This window comes from Lepidochelys kempii, chromosome 5, assembly GCF_965140265.1.
Source record: "Lepidochelys kempii isolate rLepKem1 chromosome 5, rLepKem1.hap2, whole genome shotgun sequence".
Classification (NCBI taxonomy): Eukaryota; Metazoa; Chordata; order Testudines; family Cheloniidae; genus Lepidochelys; species Lepidochelys kempii.
In genome coordinates this window covers 123,288,837-123,307,068 of record NC_133260.1, presented here as the reverse complement: position 1 = coordinate 123,307,068, position 18,232 = coordinate 123,288,837, and the positions used below count along the sequence as shown (strand labels likewise).

At 43.2% G+C, this 18,232-nt stretch overlaps 1 protein-coding gene across 1 annotated transcript in view; it reads left to right on the top strand.

Annotated features, from left to right (window-relative positions):
- The first annotated feature begins 546 nt into the window (after positions 1–546).
- The window catches only part of GRIN3A (glutamate ionotropic receptor NMDA type subunit 3A), a 98,908-nt gene continuing 81,222 nt past the window's right edge, over positions 547–18,232 (top strand). The window contains exon 1 of the mRNA XM_073345715.1: positions 547–1,413. Coding sequence (XP_073201816.1) covers positions 649–1,413 — 765 coding nt within the window. The 5' untranslated portion in view covers positions 547–648. The remainder of the gene's footprint in view (positions 1,414–18,232) is intronic.

Below are 18,232 nucleotides of genomic sequence, written 5' to 3'. Positions count from 1 at the left end.
GCGCTCCGGACCCCAGCGCCGCCGGAGGGGACTGTGCCCGGCGCTGGGGCGGCCCGCCGGCTTTGGGAGAGCGCCTGTCGGTGGGAGTTGAGCGCAGCCAAGCGACGGACCGGAGTCATCCAGCAGCTCGGCAACTTTGTCGCCTCGGAGCAAGCCCCCCCCCCCCGGCTGGGGGAGGCTGGGAGGGGGGGTGGAGAAGCGAGCACAGAAGAGCTGGAGGAAGGGCTGAGGCTGGGCCCCTCCCCGAGCGGGGATGTGGGGCTGGGCTCCCTGGGGGCCCCCCCCACCGGCGGGATCTCCTGGCCACCGCGGGGCGATGATCAGGGCGCCTGGCGGGGGCCGCCTTTCACTGCGCTGACTCTTTGCCGAGCGGACGGGGCTGTCCGGGCGCTTCGGGACGGGGGGAAGCGATCGATGCTGCTGGGGAAGGAGGGTCCCCCCCGGCTGCCCCCCGCTGGGGCCAATGGCTGGCGCTGGGGTCCCCAGGCGCCTGGAGTGACTGGAGCCGGCCGCCACCCCCGTGGCTGGGAAGCTGCTCCGGGCTTTGGCTGCTGGGCGGTGCGAGGGCTCGCAGGAGGCGGCGGCTGAGCTGGGAGGGGGGAAGGGGCCGGCCGCTCCTCCCGGCTCCCCGGCCGCTGGCTTTCCGCGATGTGGAGACTGGGTCTGTGGTGGCTCCTGAGCAGGGTCTGTCTGCTGCCGCTGCCGCCCTGCGCCCTGGTGCTGGCCCGGGTGCCCGGCTCCTCCTCCCACCCGCAGCCCTGCCAGATCCTCAAGCGGATCGGGCACACCGTGAGGATCGGGGCGGCTCACCTGCAGCCCTGGGCAGCTACCTCCCGGCCCAGCCGCGGCTGGAGCTGGGGGGCGCGCAATGACGCCCCGCTCGGAGCAGCGCCGGACCCCGCTCCCGGAGCTCAGGAGGAAGGGAGCAACGGGGGGCAAAGTGCGCACAAGGCAGCCCAAACTCCCAGGACTACCGGCGGGAAGGGCGCCGGGATCCGGAGGCGGTGGATCGGGAACAGGGCGCAGCTGGGCACCGGGAACCTGACTGGCACCGAGAGCGGAGACCAGGAGCTGCTGCTGCTGCCCAAGGACGCGCTGCTCCTGGGGGTGGAGAACCTCAACCGGGTGAGCGGGCTGCTGCCCTACAACCTGTCCCTGGAGGTGGTGATGGCCATCGAGGCCGGGCTGGGCGATCTACCTCTCTTGCCTTTCTCTTCCCCCAGCTCCTCCTGGAGCAGCGACCCGCTCTCCTTCCTGGAGAGCCTCTGCCACACCGTGGTGGTGCAGGGGGTCTCCGCCCTCCTCGCCTTCCCGCAGAGCGCCGGGGAGATGCTGGAGCTGGAGTTCGTCTCCTCGGCTCTGCGCATCCCGGTCATCAGCATCGTGCTCCGGGAATTCCCGCGGAAGAGCCAGGTAAGGTCCCCAGGGGAGGGAAAGAGAGACGGGGGGGGTGTATTAGGGGTGGGGGGAGTGGCAAGAGGCAGTGAGGGGTGTCCCACTGTGAATAGAATATCAGGGTTGGAAGGGACCCCAGCAGGTCATCTAGTCCAACCTCAAAGCAGGACCAATCCCCAATTTTTGCCCCATCCCTAAATGGCGCCCTGGAGGGTTGAACTCACAACGCTGGGTTTAGCAGGCCAATGCTCAAACCACTGAGCTATCCCTCCCCGCAGGCTTATAGGGCAGATCGCCCTGCCCCCATACAAACTAAACATATCTAACGCCTGAACTCCCAAAGAGCCGGGGAGTGGGTGCCTGCATGTCTCCAGGGGGAGGCGCCCCCCCCCCCCCCAGTGCGCATCAGGACAGGTGTCTAGCCAGAGCTGGCTCAATCGCTTGGCCATTCAGCCCCTAACCTGATGGCTCAAGCAGAGAGGAGGAGGCTGGCCGAACGGCTGCTGCAACCTGCTCTATAAACACCCTGCTGTGGGTCAGACCATACACACTCCGCAGCTCCCCTGAGCCGGAGGGAGAACTTCTTCAAAGACCGTTTCCCAGCACTGTGCTCTTTTCGGGCACAGGGTTTTTGCCACGAAGGGACTATGCATAGCTGACAATTTCAAAACCTGCATCAGTAGGCTGTTTCCTCTACACACGCACACACAGCCCTAGGTGTTGTAGGCGAAGCAGCAGCCACCCCTAATTTAAGATTGGATAACATTTTTATCGCACTCTAGACTTCCTTCGGGCAGGAGGGCAGAATGCTCTTTCTCTTCACTTTGTTCCTGAAGAACATTTCCTAGTGTTCTGTTCCATCAGAGAAAAAAAAAGTACCAATCTAAAATATGCAGTAAAGGCCCTCAGATTTATTAGGTATCTAGTTCAGACTGCCTGGCTTCAATATTCGGATTCCAAATGTACCTGGAGTGGGTTGGTAGCCATAAAATGTACTGACAAATGCAGAACACAGATTCTAAAACACCTTATTTTCCACCTCAAGGCAGACCTTTGTATTGTCCTAGGATGCCCATTTAACAAACAGAGTGTAGGGAAGCAGACTCTAACTGAAAGGAAAGTGGAGTGTGGTAAATCTTCCAGTGAATCTTCTCCCATCAAGAGCCAATGCCGGAGAGTAAAGGGTTAAAAAATCAAATATATCAGAGTGAAAAGGGAGAAGCAGCTCCAAAATTGAACTGGTTAATCACAAATATTGGTATTAGAATGATAAAGGGAGAGACCATGTATAGTATGCCCATGCCCAGAGCACTCTGTGATGCCATGGAATTCATCCAACAGTTGTTAGGCACCTCGGTGCTTTCAAAAATCTCATCACGTGCCTCATATTTGAATGCCTAAATAGCTGAAAAAATCTGGCCTTTTGTCAAATTCTACATTCCTGAAGCTAATATCACAACAGCAGAAAGTGGTACCCTATTCATAGCATCAGAAGAAGTCATTTAGATTGAAATCTTAGAATTATCTCCTGCCACACACAATGCTATATAGAGTAAAACATGCCATTCTTGTCCAACTTTCCATTCTCTATGCAATATCTAATGACTAGTGTATACTGACAATAAATCTAAACCTAGTTATTACCAAGGAACACAGTTTACTTCATGAAGTTCTCCCTAAATAGTAATCATAATATCAGCAAAATGTAGCAGTTTACAGCTATCATTGGGCCAAACAGATCAGGATTTCCTTCATTTTAATACCAGTGCAAATCACACTGAAGTTTTGACAGGCCATTCATTAATTTGGAGGCAGAAGTTCTTGACCAAAGACACCGAGAAATTGAGTCTTGCTTAGCATTCTTCTATGCAATATTACATGGAATGATTATGTACACAGACAAGATAGTTTCCCTTCCATTCCCAAGATTTCTGATTGCCACTCACCAATTTTCCCAGGGAGATGCCTCACAGGCAAATGGATGAAAATGAAATCGCCCTACCAGACTGAGCCAGTGGTATGGGGAGAGTAGAGATATAGGCAGTGTTGTTGGAAGTATGTGAGGTGGTTGAGTATTTTTGTAGCAGTCTTTTCCGAATTTTCATACTGAAAAGTACGTTTTAAGGGTGAACTACAAACGAAGCATTAGCTGTTCCGTTTTACCAAGATTTATTATTAAAAAGAAATTTCACAAACCATGCAGTGCAATAAAATAATAAACAGCTAATGATCTTCACAGTTAGTTCAGTATGGAGATGACACTCAGCGATGGATATAGCAGGAGGGGTGGGACAAGGAGACGTTATGCCTTGCTGGTTATTCACATATATACTGGTTCTGTGTTCCAGCAGGTTTCTCTAGTATCTGATATCAAGGCATGGGATATTCTGGGCACCACTGGGCAGTGGGAACCAGCTGATTGTGGCTTTGGAGCATCAAAAAGGAAAATAAAGATACATTTTTAGATTAAGTGGTGAATCCCTGCTAAAATGGCAAATCTGGGCATACAGCAGATGCTCCTGCAGCAAATGGAATTTTGACATTTAATTTGCAGTTCAATTGTAAAAAGAAAAGGTTTTGTAGTGTCAAAGGATACTGAGTGCCAAATGGTATGACCTTATTGGGTATGTGGTACCTCCAGAAGTGATATTGACCCACTAGTCCCAAGTAAGTCTGAGCACTTGTGCAGGGGAAGGCATTTTTGGGAAGTGGGCATAAGGAGAAGACAGCCTTCTGTCAAATATAAAAATCAAGGCGATGTTTCCAAAACAGAAGTCATTTTTGGCAAAGCAGTACTGCCTAGTTACAATATTTGATAGTTTTAAAGCTACATAATCATCCTAAATTTGTCTGAATCCAAATACTTAGGTTTATAAAGGATCTCTCAATACCACACAAAGCTGACACTATTTCATGTGCTTTAATGCTCATTTTCTCCCATTCCACACATTTTAGTATTAAAACAATATGAAACATGCCTGTTGTAGACTGTGAGAGATATGAAGGAGCCTCTTTAAAGGGTGGCTTTTGAGTCTTGCTTTCTTCCAATTCCTGCTGAATTATTCTGGTTCAGGAATATTTCTTTCACGTACACTATTAGGGCTAAGGGGCTTGATTCTCATTTAAGCTAAGGTCTCTTTCTGCTTCCAGAGTAGTGTTGAAGGCCAAAGTAACCAAGAATCAGGCCCTGTCTGGACAGGAACCTGAGAATTTTTAATCCTTCTGAATGTGAATTTTGAAGACACAACAGGCATTTTGGTCATAAAAATGTTGTTTTGTATCTTTCCTGTGTTAGGTGGAAGCTCTTGGTTGTGCAATTGTCTACCATTAAAAGCGGTAATATGTGTATTTGCTGACCTGTGTTTACCGTTTCAGAACCAAAGCCTCCTCACAAGCTCAGGGTTAGATCCCTATAGTTTTCCTTCAACATTATGTATGTGTTCTCCAGAAACAGTCTGATTCTTGTTTTTACAATGTGCACGTTTTGTATAGGGATGTGTGCAATGCCCGCTATAGGACTGGTAGAATTTCCACAGTCCACTGTATTTACAACTGCAGTTCATCTGTCTACTACCTTTGAGTCCATAAAGAAGGGGACACCCAATGGAAAGGTGTCCTTGTTTGTATAGTGTTTTTTCAGTGGGTGATTGGACAGCCCTTGTTTAGAGACTGGGAAACCAAAATTGGCATCAGTTTGGGAGGTAATATTTGTTCCTTCTAGAGTTTTAGCTCTTTGGTTTCCTTGTTTAATGCATTGATTCCAAGTGTAATTTTATATATTATTACACATCTCATCTAACTGGAAATCCTCCTCCTCACAGTGCGACCTACAGCTTAGCAGATTCAAGAGCCTATTTAAATAATTTATTTGACATTTCAGCCTGGTTTGTGACATGGGGTGTTTTGACTCACCATATTCCCTGTGTCAATAAGCTTTGTCCTAGTAGAAGATTTGGATGATGGATGGAAAATATTGCATTATTTCCTGTGTGTGGTCTATGACTTCAGTTCCTCCAGACCAAAGAGAATCCTTTTTTCAGAATCAACAAGTGCTGTAGCTAAATTTCTAAATAAATATGTCAAAATGAAAAGTCAAAATGTTTCATTTCAAAAATGTCAAAACAAACTGGCTTTTTAAATTTTTTTCCTCCCATATTTTATTTTGTTGAAATTATTCACTCAGTTCGACTCAGATTCACAAATAGTTTCATTCAATCAAAAAAAATTCATTCTTTTGTCAAACTATTTGCTAAAAAAGACATGCCCATCTCCAAGTACAAGTGGCTTTTGCCATTGAATATATACAGCTTAGTTGTTCAAAAGGGCCAACTCATGCTCATATCTGTCTCTCTCTGTAGGTATATGTGAATAGCATATTACTAATTGCTGAATAGAAAAGACAGAATTATCAATAATAATGCAGAAAAGGCAGAAGTTCAGTAAATATTTCTGTGTTGAATTTGGGGAATAAAACCAGATAATGCACTCATATTATACAATGATGAGAACATGCTTTCCATTCCACTAGTATCATGGGACAATGTTAAATGGCAGCTACTAAAGTCAAACATGTTAAACCAACAGGTCCAGATAATTTACATCCAAGAGTTTTTAAAGAGCTGGTTGAGTTCGCTGGACTGTTAATTTTGATTTTTAAAAAGTCTTGGACCATTGGGGAAGTTCCAAAAAGCTAGAAGACAGTTAATGTTGTACCAATATTTTAAAAGGGTAAATAGGATGACTCGGATAATTATAGGCCTGTCAGTCTGACATGAATCCTGGGCAAAATAATGGGGGCGGGTGTCACCACTGCATCCCCCTCCTGCAATCATGCACTACTATGCCCAGAAGGTTTATTCATTGATAGCAAAGTTTAACAAGCAAACAGAATGCAGAGTTAAGTCAATACCTGGCCCCCAGGCTTCAGGGCCACCCCTCCCGCGGATCTCTGGCTTTCCAGCTCCTGGCAGCTTCCTTGCCTCCTCCAACTCTGTTCCCCTCTTGAAGTCGCAGCACTTGCTCCAGGGACCCACCACAGTCGTTAGCCCTACTCCAGTGTGGCCTCTGCTGACCAGGGCTAAGCCGGTCTCAATCCTTCCTCCCAGGGCTCCACTTGCCTCAGTCCTTTCCTTCCAGTTGCCAATGAGCAGCCCTTTATAGGTCCAGGCATATCTCAGCCCTCTTTTAATTGGCTGTATTGCACTCACCTTCTCCAGTCCCGGGGAGCTGGGCTCAGCCTAACCACAGAGACCAGCTCCCCTGTGACAGGTGGATATGGGACTTGATTAATAAATAATTAAAGGAGGATGATATAATTAATGTCCAACAACATGGGTTTATGGAAAATAGAGCCTGTCAATCTAACTTGATATCCTTTTTTTTTTCTTTTCCTGAGACTACAGGGTTGATTGACAAAGATAATAGTTTTGATGTAATACAGGTAGATTTCTGTAAGGCATTTGACTTTACGCTCAACACTGTGATTATAAACCTAGAATGACATAAAATTAACGTTTTCTTGGACTAACTTCTGTTGGTGAGAGAGACAAGCTTTAAAGTTTACACAGAGCTTTTTGTGTAACCTGAAAAGTTTGTCTCTCACCAACAAAAGTCTCTCTAATATCCTGGAACCAACATGGCTACAAAAACACTGCATACATAAAATTATCATGGCACATATTAAGTGGATAAAAAGCTGGCTAATTGATAGGTCTCAAAACATAACTGTAAACAGGGAACAATCCTCAAGCAGGTGTTTTTTAGTGGGGTCCCTATGCTATTTAACATTTTTATCAATGACCTTGAAGAAAACACAAAATTATTACTGATAAAGTTTGCAGATGACACAGAAATTGGGGGAGTGGTAAATAATGAAGAGGACAGGTCGCTGATACAGATTGATCTGGATCTCTTGGTAAATAAACAGTATGCGTTTTAACGTGGCCACATGTAAATGCATACATCTAGGAACAAAGAACATAGGCCATACTTACACAATGAGGGACTCTATTCTGGGTAGCAGTGATTGAAAAAGATTTGGGGTTCATGGTGACAGTCAGCTGAACAAGAGCCTCCAGTATGACACTTTGGCCAAAAGGGTTAATGTGATCCTTGGATGCATGAACAGGGGACTCTTGTTGTTTTACCTCGTAATATGGCAGTGACTTGACTGCTGCTCGAATACTGTTTCCAGTTCTGGTGTACATAGTTCAAGAAGGATGTTGATAAACTTAAGTGCTTGCAAAGAAGAGCCACAACGATGATTAACAGATTAGAAAACTCAAGGAGCTCAATCACTATAAGCCTTATATGAGTCTATCTATTTAGTTTAACAAAGAGAAGGTTCAGTGGTGACTTGATCACAGTTTCAGTAGCAACATAGGGAACACATTTTTGATAGTGGGCTCTTCAATCTAGCAGAGAAAGGTGCAGCACCATCCAATGGCTGGAAGTTGAAGCGAGACAAATTCAGACAGGAAATAAAACACAAATTTTAACAGAGAGGATAATTAACCATTGGAACAACTTACCAAGGTCATGGTGGATTCTCCATCACTGACCATTTTTAAATCAAGATTGGATGTTTTTCTAAAAGATCTGCTCTAGAGTTATTTTGGTGAATTTCTATGGCCTATATTTTACAGGAGGTCAGATTAAATGATTCCATTGGCCTTGGAATCTATTAATCGAATTATATATGTGCACAGTATATTGGTAAATACACATCTGTGCAAAATGTGAAAATGCACGTTCCATGAGGTTGAAAGATGATGCTGAACTTTTTGATTTGTTCCCCTATATTTGCTTCATTGACTCTCACTTGAAATGAATTACCAGTTTTGAAATGTTGAGGGGGATGCTCAGCGAAGAACGCTTCCAGCAGCCGCCTGGAAGGTTTCCATTTGGCATTGCGCTGGAAAGATTTGATCTGCAGCATGCTGGCTAATTAACTTTTATCTAAAAGGTTTCAGTCACCTGAATCTGAATAGCTGCAGTCAGCAGATGGGGAGTCGGGGGGGGGGGGTGGGGGGCGAATTCACAGGTGCACCATCAGCCACTGCTAGTGAGTAGTAAACAGGGAAATTACCATGAGCGTCTGATCATTATGATGCAGGATAAATCAAATGTCAGGACATTCAGAAGTGGGCATTACTTCCCTTTTCTCACCCATGTATTTTTATTGCTGTTTCTTACCAGCTTTCATCTGTGATGATCGTTTCCAAAGCTGCTTGTACAACTTGAAAAATATTTAGGATGCATTGTACAGGGTCTGAATACGCTGCACAAGCACATTTTAAACATTTCACATTTCCCTAAAGGCCGGCTCTTGACTCATTTAAGGAAGAGAGAGCCGTCACTGCCCACAGCTTTGTATCTTAATACGGACTCAAAAACAAGACAGATTTTCAAGAGTAAACAAGTGTTTTGATTTAAAAGTGGAATCTCGTTTGTAATATGAAGATCACACTATAGGATGCAGCAGTTAATAGCCAGAGGGACCAGCTATCTTTTGCAGGCAGACTCTTTCAGTCATGCTGTTTAAAAGAGTTGCATCCCCCCATTTTAAACAGCCTATTTGCTCAAAGAGATTTTTCACCTGCTTTGCAAAACTCAGTATTATTTTGGCTCAATTCAAAGTTTGCTGATTTCGCAGTGGGGATTTTACATGAAAGCATAAACTATTTATTATTTCATCTGAGCTTCTGAATTTCACTAATATTTATGAGTTGAAAAGCTCACCATAGGAAACCAGATGTTTATCAGGCTCTTTACTGTAATGAGTATGTAAGCGTCATTACATAGGAAAGATAAATATAAACCTGGACGTGTTGCTGTCACCCTCTTTAGAAATGATATCGCAGTTATCTTAGGTATAATTTATCTTTTCTTTTCCATTAATACTAGGAAGTTAGTTTTTACTACACTATTGAAAGGGATATAAAGTGAAACAAACCTTTTTGTTTCGATGTCCTCATTTCAAATGGCTTACAGTGATGAGGATGACATTAAAAAGAACATCTTACAAATGAACTAATAGACACCATTAACTGTTTTAAGGGCAGCCGAAATAATTAATTAATACTAAATGAAACCACATGTATTTTTAATGCCAGAATCTTAAAACTGAGCATGCCATTGCACAATGGCATACTTGACAAGCAAGTATACCCAGTAATTTATTGTTATTCCCTGGGGTTTGGTGGCAGGGTGGGGGCAAGGGAGGGAGAATTTGCTTTGCTCAGGGAAAGTTTTTAACCTACGCTCTGTTTTCCCAGCCATTTGACAACTCACACATGAACTGCATCATCCATCAGTGATTATCTTGCCCTCAGCCCATGTGTGGAATTCCCGCTAATGTCAGTGGGACTCTGGTGCCATAAATGATGGTAAGACTATGGTCCCAAGATTTGTTTCCCTCTATTTTGTGAAACTAATGATGCAGTATCTTGTGCAGATAAATGATCTGTTGCAATCCTGGGTTATTTCCCAACCATATGGAGGAACAGATCATGCAGTGCTTGCTCACACAAAACTCCCATTGACATAACGAAATTGCCAACTGCAGCTTTCTAGCACTTTCCTTCTTTAAAGATTCTTGTGCTAGTAGTCCTTGAGGGACACAGGATAGTGAGCTAGGCAGGCCCCTGGTCTGGTAGGGTGTCAGTTCCTATGTTTTATCTGAATAACAGATGCAAGGCCCAGGCCAAAATTGGCTGAGTAATACATGCCACATAATCACTGTTGGCTTCCAAATCTATTAGCAGAGAAAAGGTCAGCATTTAAATAAGATCATTTCAGCAGTCTCCTTAGTTCTTGGAACTTAAGCGGTTTACATTTTTTCAAAATGAAACTTAAAAATCAAAATGTAGCATTTATGTTTGCACCTCAGAGATTTACGGGAGAAAAAACTCCTCTTTTAAATAATCAGTTCATTAAGTGCTCTGATATGAAATGTAACTATACACTAGTCCCACAAATAGCCTGTCACACTTTACAGTGCTCTCTGGCATCCTTTGATTAAAGACAGTGCAGTGGCAACAACCATGGAGAAGCCAAAACTGTCATTTATTCAATCATCTCTGGGACCACTTTTTATCTGTATGAATTATTTGCTTGGTACTGGGTACTTACATGCCTGCTAAAGTAATTAGTTTTGTGCTTTCATCCAATTATGCCCATAAGATCTCTTTAGTGAATGTAATCCTTCACACAATATTTATTACATTCTTGCTATGCTGCATTTTATTCCGTGTTATCTTTCATCATGCAAATATTGAATCGTTCAGTTATGAACTGCTAATGGGAAAGGATTCACTCCCTAAATACATATTTATATGGCATTAAAAGCAAGCCTGGGGATCATTAGGAGCCAAGAAGTTGCACAATCACTACCCTTTGTATCCTTGTGATTTTATTTTGTTATTCTTCTCTTCCCTTCTTTTGTTTGTTACACTCACTCATTCCATCTTGTCATAAATTAGACTGTAAAGTCTCCAGGGTAGGGACGGTCTTTATCTTTGTGTTTATACAGTGTCTGGTACAATGGATCACAGTCCTCATAAAGGCCTCTAGGAACTACTATATTACAACAATAATTAACAAGACCTGATTTTCAAAAGTGCTCAGCACCCATAATTGAGGTCAGATTTTCAAAAAAGCACTTAGGCACTAAAATAAGCCAAATTTTAGTACCAGTGAGACAGAATGTCATGTCTTCCTCCAACATATCAACAATGCATATATAATGGATGTGTAGTTATTTGCAAGTGAGGTGTCATCTTTGGGTATTTAGAACCTGTGCAATATTTCTTACCACAAGTGTAAACTGCAAATTTATATCCATGGTGCAACCAATGCAAAGTGGGTGCCTATCATGAAATAGATATGTGGATTGTTCAAGAATTGGACAGAGTTGCCCAAATGATATTACTCTTGTGATCATTTCCAGCAGCACGTGTTAAAAGAAGAGTAAGCAAAGAATTCACAAGGAATAACTTGCAGAATATCGGAACTATTTAACTTTATGGAATGATCGCAAACAGTTCTCTGCAAGAATACACGACAGCCCTAATCCATAGCCCATTGAAGACAACAGGAGTCTTTCCATTTACTTCACTGGGTTTTAGATTGGGCCCTAGATGTGTTGGTTGGTCAGATAAGTCACCTGATATAGTTTCTGTTCTCTGATTGGATGAGTGCAAGGACTTTGGAAATACACTCATGTCAAGGTTCCTTCCCCATTCTGAACTCTAGGGTACAGATGTGGGGACCTGCATGAAAACCTCCTAAGTTTATTCTTACCAGCTTAGGTTAAAACTTCCCCAAGGTACAAACTATTTTACCTTTTGCCCTTGGACTTTCGCTGCCACCACCAAACGTCTAACACTTGTGACTGGGTAAGAGTTCGTTTGGAAATGTCTTTCCCCCCACAATCCTCCCAAATCTTACCCCCCCCCCTTTCCTGGGGAAAGTTTGATAAAAATCCTCACCAATTTGCATAGGTGACCACAGACCCAGACCCTTGGATCTTAAGAACAATGAAAAAGCCATCAGGTTCTTAAAAGAAGAATTTTAATAGAAGAAAAAGTAAAAAGAATCCCCTCTGTAAAATCAGGATGGTAAATACCTTACAGGGTAATTAGATTCAAAACATAGAGAATCCCTCTAGGCAAAACCTTAAGTTACAAAAAGACACAAAAACAGGAATATCCATTCCATTCAGCACAGCTTATTTTCTCAGTGATTTAAAGAAAACAGAATCTAACACATATCTAGCTAGATTACTTACCAAGTTCTAAGACTTCATTCCTGTTCTGTCCCCAGCAAAAGCATCACACAGACCGAGAGAGAGGCTTTGTTTCTCTCTCCCCCCCAGCTTTTGAAAGTATCTTGTCTCCCCATTGGTCATTTTGGTTAGGTGCCAGTGAGGTTATCCTAGCTTCTTAACCCTTTACAGGTGAAAGGGTTTTTCCTCCAGCCAAGAGGGACCCCAAAGGTGTCTACCCTTCCCTTCACACCCATGACAGCTCATCTAAAATTTGGTTTTGTGAATACATGCACACTCTACTTTGAAGTTCACTTTCTGTGAACATCTGTCCTTGTAATACTTGATTGCCCAAATGTTTATGGAAAGCAAGCAAACAGGTACAAGCACGGCTGAAGTGAATTCATTTAATCATTGAAATGAATATTTGCTGTTTGATTTTTGATGTGTTTACCAGAATAAATCAATATATGCTGAAACTGTAAACCCTTTCGGGCAGAGACTATCTTTTCATGTGCTTACAGTTGTTAGCACAGTGTGGTCTGGAGGTATTACTTCAATACAAAAAAATAATAGTAGCAAAGGTTCAATATATTATTCAACCTTAGCTTTGAATTTTGCCATCTACCATTTTCTCTACTTTAAAGCTACAAGAATTTTAATACAATTACTCTTTAAAAAAATAAACACTAACCCTTTGTCCATCCCATACGTCTTGATTCTAATCCTTTTATTCACTTAATTAAATCCAGGGTCATTCGAATTGTTATCAATATCTTTTTGCAGATTGCACCAATATCTGTTATAATCCCAGATTAAATATTTAATAACTATTTAGATAACTGGGAACTTGATTAGAGATGCTAGGGGGAGTAGAAATGAGAATTTGAGGTGGTAATGGATACTTTTGAGGACTTGAAGCAGAAACTTTGTACAAACAAATACCATAGATCTAAAAGAATTGAGGGATTAGTGGGCCAACGATGGAGACAAAGGATAATCCAGCGATTAGCGCGCCAGCCTATCTGTTGGCACACCTGCTCTGCCACAGATTTCCTCTATGACTTTGGACAAGTATCTTAATCTCTCTGTGCCTCAGTTCCTCGGGTGTAAAATGCAGCTGATACTGCCCTACTTCCCAGGGGTGCCTAGAGGAAAAAATACATTATCGTGAGGGGCTCAGAGACTATAGTACTGCAACCGTATAAGTACTGAAGACAGGGAGATTATCAATTTAAAGGCAGCCATTTCATTTTTGAAAATCTGCTGCAGAAACAGAAGATTAATCTGTTGGGGCAGGAATCATCGCCTAAATTTGCACAAGTGACTAGGAGTTTTGGGTGCCTCATTTTGGGGGATCCAACTTGAGACTCCTGAAAAGCCCCCGATTTTCAGAGACCGGTTGCTCAGCAGTTTCTAAAAATCACGTCCTTTTAGGCTGTCTCAAGTTGAGCTCCCAGTAACCACGGGCCTAAATTCACTCATCATGTTTGAAAATGTATGCCCGTATCTTTGTATCTGTGTGTCCACCACCTAGCACAACGTTGCCTTGATCCTGACTGGGTCCTCTGCATACTACTCCAATAATAATTTGTATTATTTATTATTACTACTATCTATTTATTATCTAGTGCTTTTCCTCCGAAGATCTCAAAATGCTTCACAATCTTTAATGTATTTATCCTGACAAAACCACTACAAGGAAGGGAGTTATTACTAAATATTTTATGTGGTGGAAGAAGCAGCAGAGAGTAAAAATCCTTCCTGCGGCTATAATTCTATCTTTGTTCTCCAGGCAGGGCCCCAATTAATGTAAACAGGGATTCTGTGCATACAAGGTGAAATATGAGCAGGCTTCCAAGGGAGATTGTGGAATCCCCATCATTGGAGGTTGTCAAGAACAAGTTGGACAAACACCTACCAGGGGTGATCTAGGTTTACTTGGCCCTGCCTCAGTGCGGGGGCTGGGCTAGATGACTTCTAGAGGTCCGTTCTAGCCGTACATTTTTATGAATCCCTGACGCTTGGTCTAACTCCCTGTCTTCTCTTCAGTGACTGGAGGATGCTAGTTTCACCAGCACCCATCCAGCTCTGCTGCCTAGGGTGGCAGGAAAGAATGCTGGAAGCCCACAGGCAGGTCCTATTACAATACCTAGTTCTGTGGGAGAATTTTTTGTGCTGCTATGGAGTGGAAAATGAGTCAAGCTGGAGGTAGGGCAGGGATGGCAGATCCCTAACGATACCAGCTATTCCCTCATAACGGGAATAGGTGTGTGCACGGTCAACACTGTGCACCCTGTGGCCACAATAGCAGCCAGAGAGCGGACCAGAGTCTTCTCTCCACACGTTTTTGCATTGGCTTAACCAAAGGGTGCATTTGAAATTGACTTCCTTCAACCAAAGCAAACCATTGTGGGGTCAGCGCTCTCCCACTGATTTACACCTGGTTTATACCAAGTTGGTTTAAGCTAAAGTCCTCTCAGCACCAGGGGCAACCCTGGCATGAGCTTGTACCTCTGCCTTCTCAAGCTGGTGACTAAATGCCCCACTGTTGTCCACAGTTGGCGGCAGCAGATCAAACCATTCTGTTTATTAGTAGTAATGGTTTTAAGTGCATTAAGCAGGGCATTTTATAGAATACTTAAATTCTCCCACCAAGCCAGCTGGTAAAATGCTATCTAGAATTGGTTGCTGCATGCTGGTGCTGCATACTTATTCTTTTTTCAACATCCAGGTTGGGGTGAGGGGTTGCGGGCGCTGCCAGATCTAACTTCCTTTCCTGGAAAACTGATGCAGAAGGTCTTATTCAGTGAAACAGAGGCATGAGTATGTGGAGGATCAAAACTGAGATTGGGAAATATATTTTTCTTTGTCTTCTGTATTGCAGTTTCTCCAACTCGGGAAGCAGTAATTTATCCAATAGAGGCAAACAGTTGCTTGGCTCATAGGTTCCTGTCAAATTCATGGATATTGTTGCTCTATCATCCCTTTCTTTCAGGTTGTCAGGGAGCAGAAGGTGCTTCTACACGCCACTTACAGCCAGCCAAAGAGTTAAAAAACTGTAGGATATTTTTGCACATACAGGTTCCTAAGCTGGGTTCCCTGTGATCCTCGGAGTCATTGTTATTATCCATCATTCGTGAGAACTTAAACAGCCTTGAGTCTTAATGAAAATGTTTGTGAGGCCTGACATTTTCAGAGATTTTGTTACAGACCCATTAAAAAATGCATCCCAGAATTTGTTTTCATTTTTTGTTATTCTCACTTAAAAAAAAAAAAAAGTCACAGTCAAGGAGAAAAAAGCCCAATAGCATGTGACTTACATGACCAGTTGCACAACACAGAGAACAATAAATACTGAGCAGGTAATAAAAACTGTTTGCAAACAATCCAGCAGCTGGCAATTATTTGTCAGAAGTGCTTAGTGAATAATGATCAAAAATGAATGCATTTGTATAAATCAGCGGAGTGTAAATCAGCGGGTGTAAATTAGCACTGCTCCATTGTCCTCAAGAGTTGGGGCCCAGATTCTGCATTGCTGTGCATCTCTTGCAGTCATTTACACCAGTGCAAAGTGGAAATAAATCGGTGCCTTCCATATTGGATCATGTTTCACACTCCGCTTGCCTTGATATTAATGACGACACAAGATGCAGGACTACGTGATCTAGTTACCCAAAGTAGGTGAAAATTATTGCTATCGCTATTATTTCATTTACTACAGTAGCGTTCAGAGACCCCAGTCAGGATCCTAGGTCAGCTGGGCAAGGTGCTGTGTACAGAGTTAGAGATGGTGCCCCTGCTTGGAAGCGTTTATAATCTGAGAAGAAAAGCAACGTGCAAAGTGTGTCTCCCTCTCCTCCCAGTCAAATGCTGTGTGTACATTTGCTATTTTTATATTTTTCAGCTTGATAATTACATAAATAATATTGACTTGCACTAACTGTGCCTAAGCCTAGCCCTTAAGTATTGGCTGATTGCCAGCAGGTGGTGCTAAGCTTGTAATGGATATTTTTGGAAACCAAGGGCCAGATCCTCAGTTGGTGTAAATCATCATCGATCCATTAAAGTCAATGCCAAGGAACCAGTCCGAAGAGTTTCACCAACTCTAATTGTATTGATGAGCATGATGTAAGTACTTATCTGTACTGGATGGAATTAGACTAGTTTAGCTAGAAGAAAGGAAGGAAGTCTGGAGAGTCAGTGGCCAAACTCATCCCTGGTGTACCTGCATTGATTCATTTGGCCCAGTGGTTTGAAAGTATTTTAATTCATTGTAGCCAGAGTTTAGCCGAATCAGACTTTGAAGCACCATTCTCTGAAAGGTTTTATAACTAAACCAAAGATCTCATACAGCTTTCTTAACACAACATAAATAGTAATACGACATGTATTCTTGGCATAATCATTTTTAGCATTTATAGTGCTTCGCATTTACAAAGAGCTTTGCAATCATTAACTAATTATCACAGCATCCCTGTGAAGAAGGTATATAGTATTGTTTTACATACAGGTAAACTGAGGCACTGAGCCGTTAAGGGACTTTCTGAAGGTCACACAGTGAGTTCGGGTCAGCAGTGGAACTAGTATTGAAGAATCCCTACCACTCATTCCCATGCTCACTTCGTTAAAGCATGCCACCTATCTTTAACATCGTACCCACAAAATTAAGATTAAATCTTTTAACTTATTATCTACTGGCAAATAAAGACTGTCCCTTTTAACCTGTCATAGTCGTTCCTTTCCAGAGAGCCATAACGCAATAGCAAATGCAGATTTTTGCATGGAAGGACATGCAGCGCAAAGGCCCGTATTTCCAGATCAACTCGATTTTTCATTGTGAAGCCATCATTTATATGGTTACTGCTATTTGCTGGCTGGGGGGCAATATCAGTAAAATACTGAGCAAGGGCAAAAATAGTTAATGAGATTTTGATATAGTGCCCAACGCCAAAGGTTTTTGCCAAAATGCACAACGGTCAGAACTACTTTTACCCACAGGCCATTTTGTTTACTGCTACTGGCCTCTGAAACAGCGATATTTGTTTGACTAAATATGAATGAGTCTCCTGCACTTTGTGCCTCCTCCCTCCCCTCACTTTACCTGGGAAGGGAAAGCTAAAAGACTCTTTAATCTGAGTAGGAGCTTATTTTTGAGGAGGAAAAGCTTCACATGGGAGTCCTCCCTTCCCACCTGCAGAACGGCATTAAGGGGACGTATTTGAGGAGGGAGTAGGCCGCAGCCATACCACAAAGCAGTCTTTGTGGGGAAGCTGCCCTGTCCATCACTGGCTATTTTTCACTATAGAGATTTCAGCTTGGTTCTGTCTTGGTGGGGAGACAGCTCCTGGTAGGAAAAAGTCTGGGCTTCTTCTCCCTATGGAGAAATACTGGGGCCATTTCCACTTCCTCCAGGGGCAGCTGCAGGAATAGAGCGCTAACATTGTTGGACCAGCACCAGCATTCTCCTGCTGCTAGCATCCTGCAAGTGGTCATGTCAGACATCATCACCGATGTAAGATGGGAGGATACATGGCCCTACCCATGTGGGCTTGCCTTCCCAGAGTGCACTATGGTGTGTTTACCTTTGGTCAAAAACAGGTGTCATGTAAAACATACGTACACATACATGGGGCTAGATGTGAATCAGCACTGCTGCATTGACTTCAAGGACTGGGGCCCAGATTCTACATTGCCGTGCACTTTATGCGGTCATTTACATCAGTGCCAAGTGGGAATAAATCATGGCCATTCGTACAGGGTTGTGTTTCATACTCCAACTTGCACTCACTTTGCATTGATATTAATGACTACACAAGGTGCATGCGTGGCCCTTACAGGAAGTAGATACCCATTTACACCAGCTAGGGCTTTTTATAGGTGTGGATCATTTGTCCTATAATTTCCTTTTTAAAGAATTCTTTAAGATGGGAACAGAAATGTTCTGATCCTAACCCAAACAAAATTTTAAAAATTCACATTTTCCTCTTGCATATTAGAACAGCATTAGAAGTAGCCTTTTAGTTGTATATACCACAAGCCTTGGGCTAATCTTTGATTGATATCCCCCAC